The following is a 12,118-nucleotide window of genomic DNA, read 5'->3' on the forward strand; positions in this document are numbered from 1 at the left end:
CGGAATTAGCCTAATACACCTTACTATTTTAATTTGAAGTATATGTTTCCCCATATTTATATATCTCAATATCAGTTTTCCTATCAGTTTCACTATCCGTTTTAAAAAATACAAATATTTCTACATAATCCAACATTCGCAAGACCTTTCAATAGAACCCCAAAAGCGGCGGTTTATTTTTCTTAAAAATTATTTAAGTTATTAAGTGACGTTTTTAGTTTTAAATATGATATTTAAAGAATTCATACATCTCAAATTACAGGTAAAAGAATGAGACTATACCGCGAAATCTAAGTTTCTAAACACAAGCGATCCTTAACATCAATTTTGGATAAACTAAGAAAAGTCAACGTGGAAGGCTGTGAATACTAAAGGAAGATAGTTTGAGGTTAACCTTTTGAGGACGCTATCAGGCTGACGACTTGAAACTTCAGTGGAAAGTGGCTATTTGCATTGCTAACGGATTAAGGTAGATTATGATAGCTGAGTTAATAGATAAAGATATCTGCAACAGTTGTTAGCTATACATATCCAATAAGAAACGCTATCCTCTTTACTTTATAATCAGGCAATCCTAGGTACTTACCGACCAACAAGGTAATCAGGCAAGTCTAGTTAGGTACTTACCGATTGACAAAGTTTTGAGCCAAGCGAAGAGCATTTTGAGTTGTATTTCAATCGATACTTCTTCTGTAGGTACATTGATTACTAAAACAAAGAAAATAACGTCAAACGCGCCTAAATAAACATCATGCAAACAATAGATATATATTGTCACATTTCTGTGTATTTATTGACTTATTGTCTCGGCAAGGTCGCATCGTCACCGCAAACTGTGCTCCTTCAGTCCGGTAGGCGTTATAATTATAATCCATCTGAACCGAGCTCCGACTTATGACGGACTCCCCCAATTGTTCATAACTCATAACTTTCTCTAATATTTAATACCGAGAGATCTCGAGGCGACTTTAGGGCTGGCCTTACACAGTTCGAATTTCAGAAATTTTATTCACAATTTATAAATTAATAATTATCAGTCTGGCTACTATGCGTTCACGGAAAATGTATGCAAGTTTTGTTTCTAAGTAGTTAGTTTAAAGCGCCGTTTAGACGGGACGTTTCGTATCAAACAGTAAAGGAGCTGGCACAGGATAGGGAAAGCTGGAAAATACTCCACCAACAAGAGATTTATTTCCTATATGATGATTCTCCGTACGTAACACTATTTACCTATAAAGTGCGTTTTCATATGATCCGATCCGATATCGGATGTCCGAAGGATTTCAAACGGAAAATTCAAAGGTATAGGATATCGGTCTTACTTCCGATATCGGATCGGATAATGTGAAATAGTTATTTGTTATACAAGGGGGCAAAGTTGTATTTTAACGCCGAGTGTAGAATTGAAAAACGAGCAAGTGAAAGGATTCTATAGTTGAACCACGAGCGAAGCGAGTGGTTCGAGAATAGAAAACTTTTTTATTATTATAAATGGGATTACTCTTGGCCACAAACTAGCCAGAGGCAAAGACATGGCCTACGATGGAGTGGGCTCGCCCAGAACTCCACTTAATACGAAGAATAATCAATAAATATTACCACAAATATTGCTCAGTTGCTTTGAATAAAAACAACACTTGGATTCAACTTCACAAACTTCGAGACAGAGATGGGATAGATAATCACAGTAAATAATATTTTTTTTACCGCTTTTACTGACCGTTTACGCAATAATACATCATTTCAGCGTGCAACTTAATCAGGGTTTTAGAGCGTATTTATCGCGTACATTCCATATCTTGTGCCTATCGGAGATTATAGTGTACCTATAAATATTCCTGATGTAAAAACAAAAAAATGACATTGACACCATCATCAACAACCGATTCGGAACATTGATTACTGTGAAATCCTTCATCCTTTTTTGTTGGTCATATATCCTCGTTACAAAATGATACTTCTACTCTACAATACCGAAGAGGTTAGTCTTCCATACTCTTTTCTATAATGAAGAATTATGTGAAAGGGATTCTCTAGGTTTTTTGGTTTGATATTAGATATTGCACCTTTTCGAGAGCGAATATTTCTGCCCTATACAACACAACCGAAGCGAAGTTTGAAACCACTTTGAAACACACACACCACACTAATTACCAACTCTGTGCTAAATAAGGATACCTATATGATTCCAGGAACGTTTTCCATTGTTCTACTACCTACTTTCCTGGTTCACACGTTGTGAAATTAATTACAGTTTTTTATAAAAAATTCAACGTATGAAATTTCACTCATGCATCAGCGAAACATTACAAGACACATTTATGGCGGCATGTGTCACTAGTGCTTGGAAATTTAACATTTTTAAAGAATTTTATTTTTAAAAAGGAAGTTTCGAAGCGCTCCGGGCGCATCACCCGCCCCTAATAGTGGGACCAAGTGATGCAAACTTGAGAACTTGCCAGGTTCCCTGAGGCAGTGTTCCGCATTGCACGTTGACAGTTGATGACATTGAAATCGTCGTGACTTACGGGCACTGATGTGCCGACGGGAACTTTCCAAATATTTTTTTTAGTTTATTCAGAAACCAGACAGTCACATAAACACATTACTATATATGCAATACAAAATGTACTGCAAGAAAAGATAACAATAACAAAAGATCATAATTGCAACTGATGTTTACATAATGAATGGATATACAAATAGATATCTAAAAAAAAGTCAGATAAAGTTATCAATAGAAAATTAAACTGCATACAAGCAATCTTAACTTTCCATTTCATAAATTTAATTTCCCTATAAATATTTCTTGTAAAACGTTCAGGAAATTTTAAATTTTTTTGCAAGTGTCTGCTTCTTTTTAACTTTTAAAACTTACTCATTGACTGACAGTTTTCCGGCCTGTCACTTATTCGATTCTGTGAATTCTGGCAGGCAAGCATGGTCGCGTGATAAACGGTATAACGTCATGTCACATCCTTTTTGCAGTGCGATAGGGACGCACCGATGCGATAAAGTTTATCGAACTAGTGTGCTACGCTGGCTGGACAAGACTAACTGACAGATCGATAGCGTTCGGCTATCTGCACGGATAGCATGATCGCGCGATAAATGATAAAACATCAGGTCGTCCCTTTCGCACTATTTGTAAGTGCAATAGGGACGGCTTGATGTTTTATCGTTTATCGCGTGACCATGCTTGCCTGCCTGATAGTCAGTGGCAGTGTCAAGCTTAGATACTCGCCAACGTCTTCGTAAGTTAGCTATGTCGCGAGGCGTTGTTAAAACAAGTTGAATTGAGCCCCAGTTCACGTTCCTTGCAGATCCAGTAACGATAGGATTTTCTATTTAGGAAATAACGAAGTGGATAGTTACGTCGCGATTACGTGTGGTCATTTTGGCAGAGTTCATGACTCTGAAAATATTCTGATCGTGAAATCAGGCAACTATACTCCAAACTATAGCTGTGACGAATACGGAACAAGGCGTTTGAATGGTTAACCTATTCAGTGCTAATCGCGACACGCTGTCATTCTGCCTCTACGATTCATTTCCGCTACATACGAGGAAATTCATGCCATCGGCTTCGGCTACGGCCGTAGCTTAGCTAGAGAGCTAGAGCTCTTTAGCTTTTCGCAACATCCGCCTTTCACCATGTTATCGCCTACGCTCGTAGCGCGTAGCACCCGCTGGTACTAAATCTGTTAGAAAATAATTAAGTAGTCTTCTATTCTAATACAAAGGGCTGTCCTACTAATAGTATTTTATGCAACAGGCGTTTAAAGGAGGTCAAAAAAGACGAGTGGCGTGGGTAGTGGGTAACAATTTGAGGCGAAGCCGACGCCACGAGTATTTTTTGACTCAGTTAAACACCGTTGCATACAATACTTTTCCTACGACCATGCACTTAGTTTTTAATAGTTTTCTTGAATAACTTTCGTGAAATTCACACTGTTTCCTGTATTTTGACGCAAAGATTTGCACTGTCAGCTCAGCTGCCCAAAGCCTTCCCGCGCACGCGCGCAGTATCGTTATGACAATGCGTTGCCATGGTTACAGAGCCAAACAATGCGTTTTCAGTTTTTTCGATACTGCGCGCATGCGCGGAAATACGGCGAACGCTGGCTTTGGGGAATAGACTTTTATGTAAGATTTTAAAGATCTATGCACGACCTTGTAAATGACGAATAACAGTTCGGGAGTAGAAAAAGGTACTTTATGTGAAGTTGTTTTACGTTGACGTGGCCCATTTACAGTGAGAACTTGCATAATTACTATAATAGTTTCATTACATTGTATTATTTGATCAGTCCACCTGAATTGACGTATTATGTAACCATTAAGGTCCCCAATGTAGGTACCTAAAACGCAAAAATTGCGGATTTAATGCAGATGGCACTCTCCTAGAACAGTTTTTGTCCGAGGCACCACCGAACTGCCGATATCGGCAGGACGCTTCCGACATTTTTGGCATGCCGGACCCCCCGCCAGCTGTCGGCCGATAATATTTGTGTGTGTGCGTATATAATGTAGGTATACGTTTGTAGCGTAGTGTGCGTGACAAAAATGGCGTCTATTAAACAGCAGAGCTGCTGTTAATGATGAATTTCTGTTGAAAACAAAAAGATTGTAATTCATCGGTCCGAATTGCGGATACTAATTTTTTCATATTTTAAGTATTTATTTTACTTGCCGCTCTTGAGTATTTTTATGCTCGTTATTTTAATTTTACAATAAAATATTTGAAATATAGTGCTTATAATTATTAAATATAAAACTTTTTAAAAATATTTTTTGATACAAAATCATACTTCATTGATTTGGAACAATGCGTTTTATCGGACCGACATCCGACACTATCGGAAGCGTTTATCGGATGAAGGATGTCGGTCCGACACCCGATATCGGATCGGATAATGTGAAAACGGCCTAACTGAAATCGTGTGCACTCGCGCGCCCTCTACATCAGCCTTTCTAGTCGTGTTTCTATCGTCCGATGCATCATATACCTGTGCTTAATAATTTAACCTGCAGCGACATCCATACTGGTGTATATTTTGGACACAGACATGTTGCCAAAGTTTATCCTAAGTACACCCGACGTGACATAAAATATGCCCATGCCCACCTCTAGCCAAGGGTATATAGTTAACGGTCCGTGGCAAACGATACCCAATAGTCTGTCGCACCAGCCGACCTTTTTTTATCTGGGATGGTTATGTGGGACTCCCATATAGGCTAATGAAACCCATGGTTTTTTTTTTAGTATGGATAGGTAGACCTATGAGATACATACCTATTTACTCTAAAGTCATCGGTACATGTAAAACTAACTTAAAAATACTAATTAATATAATACTACTCTATTAATACTAACATTACTATAAAACTAAATTCTATTCACAAAACTCGTTCCGAGCCCTCTCAGATGCAAAGGTGCCCATCACACTCGATGCGTTCCCACGCTGAATTGCGATAGACAGCCTTTGCATCAGAAAAGACCCGGAACGAACTTCATACATTTACTCTTGATTTAAAGAGACCTGGATTGTACTCGTGCGGAAACACAGACTCAGGCAGGGCATTCCACTCCTTGGCGGTTCGCAAAAGAAATAAGAGGTTTTACCCACTAAAACCCTTCGATTGCCGCCTCAGGGCTATAGGACGAGGTCGCAGGCACGTTTCGGCACTCCTCCGCAACCTCGCCAGCGCACCAGCCGGCCTAACCTAGGCTTGATTTAGACGGCGTGCGAACTCGCATGCCATTTTAGTTACATTGCGGGCTGTTGCGGTTACACACAATTTTGCACAGACATCAAATACGGCAATGTAATAAAACTCGTATGCGAGTTCTCGTGCAGTCTAAATGGGCCTGAAAGTCATACGATAGTACTCTTTATTAATTATTATATGTGTCTAAGCAAGTTTCAGTAACGATACCTAGCTTTTGCATTGTAAGCTCTCCCTATCGCTCTTCTGTACTTGCACGATAGACTGCGTTTCATTCGCCACTGGCAGTACGGAAAAACAGCGATAACTAAGATATCATACGGAGCGCCAACGATTGCTCGCTAGCGCTAGCGGTAAGAGCGTGCGACTTTCGATCCGGAGGTCGCGGGTTCGAACCCTGGCTCGTACCAATGAGTTTTCGGAACTTATGTGCGAAATGTCATTTGATATTTGCCAGTCGCTTTTCGGTGAAGGAAAATATCGTGAGGAAACCGGACTAATTCCAATAAGGCCTAGTTACCCTTCGGGTTGAAAGGTCAGATGGCAGTCGCTTTCGTAAGACTAGTGCCTACGCCAAATCTTGGGATTAGTTGTCAAAGCGGACCCCAGGCTCCCATGAGCCGTAGCAAATGCCGGGATATAACGCAAGGAAGATGATGAGGGATTGCTCTCTTGGCTACAGGGCCAGTAACCAAACAACGGGCGTGCAATATCGCATATTTCCACAGCTAAGCGCGTGTTGACGTATCCGGTATCTTCCATATTAGACTGGCGTGCTGCCAGAGAGGTTTCATGGGCTCTTACCGTGGTATGACGTCGGTGGGATGCATTGATGTTTGCGAGTGGATTCTTGTACTGTACCTGTTACAATTACAAAACACTTCTGACAGGTAACTACGAGTATAGTTATTGTTTTACAAAATCGTCGTGTACATTGAGATCGTTGTAGCGCCTTTTAATTTTTGTCACCGCTACGTTATTTATTAGGACATTAGGTATGAAAGTACTCTACCTACTATGACCGACTCAATATCAGTAGACATTCCAGAAAAGATTCGAACACGATTTCCGTTGTATCCCTTTATACCCGCCGGGCACAGATGAGAATATAGGCTCATGTATGCATTTGGCGACAACATTCCTATATAGCGAAGACAAATGAGAATAAGGGCCAGTTGCACCAACCACATTTCAACCACATTTGACAGACACATCACTCACTCACTCATCAGTCACTCAGCAGATTTCTATGGAACTTCTCATACAATAAAATTTAACGAACGCTTTAACGGTGCCAGACGGTTTGGTGCAACCGGCCCTAAACCTATTTTTAGGAAAATTGAATGTTGATAACAATTTCCCAAACGAGAATTAGGAAAGTTTGAATGGAGCATATGTAATTTTATGAAATAAAATAATATCAATATAGGTAGATACTTACGTATAGTATACGTATATACTCTTTCGGCATTTAACCTGCTCATATTTTTTTATATGGTAGGTATACTTGGATTATCCATTAGGGCTTTACTCTTAGTGTCTTCCATTCAGGGATGCCAAATAAAACCTCTATATACAATCTACTACTTCAACCAAATGCATTTCACTGCTTGCTCGTAAATAAAAGCACATACTCATAGAACCATTTTAAATCAATGTTTCCGAGTGTATCGGGAGCAGAATATCGGTTATTTTCCAATTCAGCGATAAAGGGCGCCCTCCCTGACGCGAATAAGAAATTCACTTTAGAATGCAGCTGCTTTTGCTTTAAGCGTTGAAAGTGGGTCAGGCCTGTGTCTTATTGATAGATAGGTGTAGATACGTGCCGAATTGCGAGAAAACTGTACATTGTGAATGCATTTATATAAAGACTAGCTTAAATTCGAAAATTGCGGAATGTTCCATATAAACGCCCCCCCCTTTAGGGAAGTGGGTGTCTCTCTCTCTAACTCCATTCCATCAACTATCTGCACTTAAAAAATCACGTCAATTCGTCGCTCCGTTTCATTTTTTTTCATGCTCCATTTCATGTATTTAAGGATAATTTATTGAAAATGACATGTAGTTTTTGCGACGGTCTTCGCCAGTTTGAACTTGGACACATACCTACTTAAAAACTTACAAAGTCAAGTCAGCATTTACTAATTGTAGATGTGGACGGGAAGCATGGTCGCGCGATAGACAATAAAATATTATATATCTGATATTTTATCGTCTATCGCGCGACCATGCTTCCCGATCAGCACGGGAAGCATGGTCGCGCGATAGACGATAAAATATCAGGCCGTCCCTATCGCACTTACAAATAGTGCGATAGGGACGGCCTGCTATTTTATCGTCTATCGCGCGACCATGCTTCCCGTGCTGATGTAGATAAAAGAAAACACACAAATTCATTAAGAAATAAAAACTTTTATTATTATCAGTTCAAATATCGTATTTACATTTTTTTAAAAGAGTAAAAGCACATTGTTTATTACATAGGGCCGGGGTCCCAATGCGGCGCACACCGCGCATGCTACTGGTCAAGTGGTCATCTATTTGCGCACACACAACGAAAGTTATGCTCAGAGTACTTTTAAGGTAGGATGTATATGATGGAGTACGCGGTCCAAAGCCTTCGGCTTTCTAAGTTTCAGAGCCTCATGATTCTACGGCAGGGTGTAATTCCGACTACTTTTTAAATGTCGTTTAGTACCAAAAATCATCATTAGTTTCATCACATTGGAGGATTTAAAATTGCCCAATTACATTGCTTGCGTAATGATTGGAACGTAACGACTGTAGCACGCAAGGAAAGCAATGTACAGAGCCTTGTTGAGCATGTTGTGTGGTGGTGACGTAAACGTGCGTAGCGTACCCTGCATTGGGAACCCGGTTTAAAAATAATTAAAATGTCATAAATTGGATCAGCAGGACAAATTAAAGTGAAATAAGTATTACAGTCTAGATAAACATACCTAAACGAAATCTCAGGGCCCGCGGGCAACGCAAATGGCAACTCGTAGGATAGTCGTGAACCAAACCATAACAACTAATCATTTATCTCTATTTACACAATTCGTTCCGCAGCCACGACATCAACATCAGTTCTTCATTATACAAATGCAAATTATTATTATTATACAATAGAATTTTCACTATCCTTCATATAAATGCTCCGTGTATTAACATTTATATTCAAGTACGCACGAGGTGCGGTGCCTCACTCAACGGGTGAAATATTTACTTTGCCTCTCTCCTTATAGTTAACTTAGGTAAAAATTCAACAAATCATTTACACTGAACATATTGCGTTTCACGAACTATACATTTACGTACTATTTTGGTGTTCGGAACCGATTCGGAAACGCGCGAGGCGGCGGGTTTGTGACTGGACTCTCACGTATTTGACATTTCACTTTAGTACAATCAGTATGCGGTTCACAGGGAGGAAAGTTGGAGCTATGCACTCAAACTGCTCCTGAACAAACTGGATTTCGCCTGTCTGATTTAGTTAAGCCATTTCAACTGCACAGGATGTAAAAAGTATGTGAACTAAGTTTTACATATCAACAGAAAATGTTAGAGGTGTATAAGCGTCCGCCCCGCTGCGCTGAAATCGTATAAGTATCTAAAGCTCAGTACAAAGTATTCTACGCTAACAATTTGATCTACGCTCAATAGATGTTCCGGCCACACTGACAACTCGGCTACCTTTCTATCAGCTTGCTCTGGCAGTGAGTTTGCGAATTAGACACTGATTCTTTAAGAAACTTATGTCGTACAAGGCAAGGTATATTTAAGTTATCTAATGCCGCTGCGATACAAACACAGCTACGGGTTTACAGCTTAATACGAAACGACAACTCCTACTTTTAATTTACAAGAGTCGAGAGCGACTTTATTGCTATTTAAGTCAATAAGGCCATTTTCATATTTGCCGCGGCGGCGGCGGGCGACCGCTGGACTAGATTTGCATATTTTGTCAAGTAAGGGACGCCGAGGCAAATAAGAAACGGGCTCGAATGCGACCCCCGAAGCGTCTTGAGATAGAAATACCGGATATTTTATAAGCGTTTAACAAACTGTTGGCACAAATTGGTGTTACTGCTTAATTGGCCTAAACCACGCCTAAACTCTACTTTTAATCACAGACGTTATTTAAAAATTCACTAAACTAGACAAGACGATTGGGTGCCGCATTCTTTTACAAGTATTGACTGAGATCTTCAGCTATCGTAGAAGTGGGACAGTGCTTACAGTGTCTGTCTAGCACTTCCACACTTGTCGGCCATATCTGCGATCTTCAGTCCTTACATTCGATTTAAAAGTAGGTTTGTACTAATGCGCGCTGCCAATGTGCCGGTGCGTACTACCTCCGCGCTCCTATCCTTACCGTGAGGGACCTAAAATTCGACTAAACCGGTTTTATTCACTAGTCTTCAAGCGAGACGGAAACTACATTTTAACTACGCCTAACTCTCTCATCAACGGAACAAAAGTATTAAATTTAGTATAGTTTTTACAAATCGTCAAATCCCCTATCACAATTTACAGTAGGACGGTCCCACACATCATAAATTTGAGATCTGTCGTGATATTTATACAAATTTTGGTAATAGATAAGCTATCTCCGTTCAATTCACATTGTATCACTGGAGCGATCGCAGCCCGCAAACGAAGACGAGTGGCGACGCGGGCGTGTTGCGCGCCCACCCCGACCTACCAAACTATTTGAGCACCGTGGAAGGAATGAGTGTGCATAAGACTTAGACAGCCAGGGTACGCGGGGCCTTTGCTTCTTTACACTTTTGATGCATGACATTTTTTAGAGACACAGTTAATTTAAACCGCTAGTATGGCATAGTTAGAAATTAGTAGAAATAAGGACAGTAGTGTGTCAGAAAAATTCCATGCGTCAATGGTTTTGCTGAAATCTATTTAAGCTGAAGCTCTTTGTAGTGCTGCTTAGCTTGGTATGTTGATAAGATTTGAGGGCCCCGCGTTTAAACAGGATTAGCATTGAACAGTGCATCAAGAGTCATCACATCGATATTATCCATTTGTAAATATAAATAAACATCTTCAAAATTTTTCTCAAATTATGAGCATATATCCAGCATAAAAATCTTTTAAAATAACACGTCATACTCTTCTCAATTATAGATATACCTACCTATAGGTATATGGCACACTGCTCTGTTTATATATTTATACATTAAATTCATACACTCGATACCTATCAGTTTACCTTGTCACCATAGAATAATTGAATTATATGGATGGATATTACGTTAGAAGCTTAACAAGCGCTAATATAATATTCGACAAAACCTGGGGTCGGAACAAATACTGCCGGGCATCCTTGGTCCACCGAATACGAGTCAACCATGTCTGTCGATTAAAACTATAGGAATAGAAGGTGTACGCTAGAGGTCGGCCGCCTGGTGCGGGGCCGGCGAACAGAGCGGATTGAACTAGGCTCGGTGGCTCACTTGGCGACGTGCCGCGATTCGGCGCACGGCGCCACGCCCTCCACTGTGAATATGGATACCTCTGTAACAATACAAAACATAGTTTACAAAATCATTTCAAATCAAGAATGAACAGGCATCTTCTGGGTGAGCTCGCTCCATCGTAGGTCACGTCTTTGCCTTTAGCTAGTCTGTGGCCAAGAATAAGCCCATTTATAAAAAAAAACTGACATAGTACTCAGGTCACAATAAGTATTTCATTTAATAAGAACAACTCTTCAAAACGTTCATTTACTACGCGTATACTTGTTTGTTATTAAAGCAAACTCAGTTGAGTCAGGTTAACTTAACACCGTATTTGACAGAACATAATGTACAAGACAAGTTTAGTATTGTTTTAAACGTCAAAGTTTTATGAAGCACAGGAAACACCAGGGAAATGAAAGAACAAGGGATTGTGCTCCCGACAGCACTATTGAAGACAAATACCCCAAACTAAAGTGCAAATCGGAAAGTCAAACAGACGTAACCAACATACAACTATAAAGTAGCGCTGCACATAACTATGTAATTACATAAATTATAGATGAGGAACTGACGACAATTTGTGAATGTGTGTGAGATTCTTCAAAATCATTTGCAAATTGAAGAGTGAATACTGAATAGCCTCCTAATTCATAAACGTTTAATAAAGTTATCAAGCCGACAAAAATCGTCCCTTTATACCACATTGGAAAGGCACAATAGATTTTTGTAAACGTTTTTGAATAAGGGGGTTAGAATATAAAGTATGTACCACCTCAATCATGTTGGCAATACATGATTTGGCAGTCTCCGGGCAGAGCGCGACGCCCTCGACTGTGAATATTGATACTTCTGATTTCATTACGAGACTAGTGCGTAAAAAAGGAAGATCGAAACGAGTGGCGTCT

The 12,118-nt window shown here is 39.8% G+C and overlaps 1 protein-coding gene across 3 annotated transcripts in view; it reads right to left on the reverse strand.

Annotated features, from left to right (window-relative positions):
• Nucleotides 1-8,122: 8,122 nt before the first annotated feature.
• LOC125232208 (cyclin-dependent kinase 14) overlaps nt 8,123-12,118 on the reverse strand; it is a 149,225-nt gene continuing 145,229 nt past the window's right edge. For all 3 annotated transcript variants that reach the window (XM_048137842.1, XM_048137844.1, XM_048137843.1), the window contains exon 11: nt 8,123-11,268. In XM_048137842.1, the coding sequence (XP_047993799.1) occupies nt 11,204-11,268 (65 nt within the window). In that variant the 3' untranslated portion in view covers nt 8,123-11,203. The remainder of the gene's footprint in view (nt 11,269-12,118) is intronic.

Source organism: Leguminivora glycinivorella, chromosome 12 (assembly GCF_023078275.1).
Source record: "Leguminivora glycinivorella isolate SPB_JAAS2020 chromosome 12, LegGlyc_1.1, whole genome shotgun sequence".
NCBI lineage: Eukaryota > Metazoa > Arthropoda > Insecta > Lepidoptera > Tortricidae > Leguminivora > Leguminivora glycinivorella.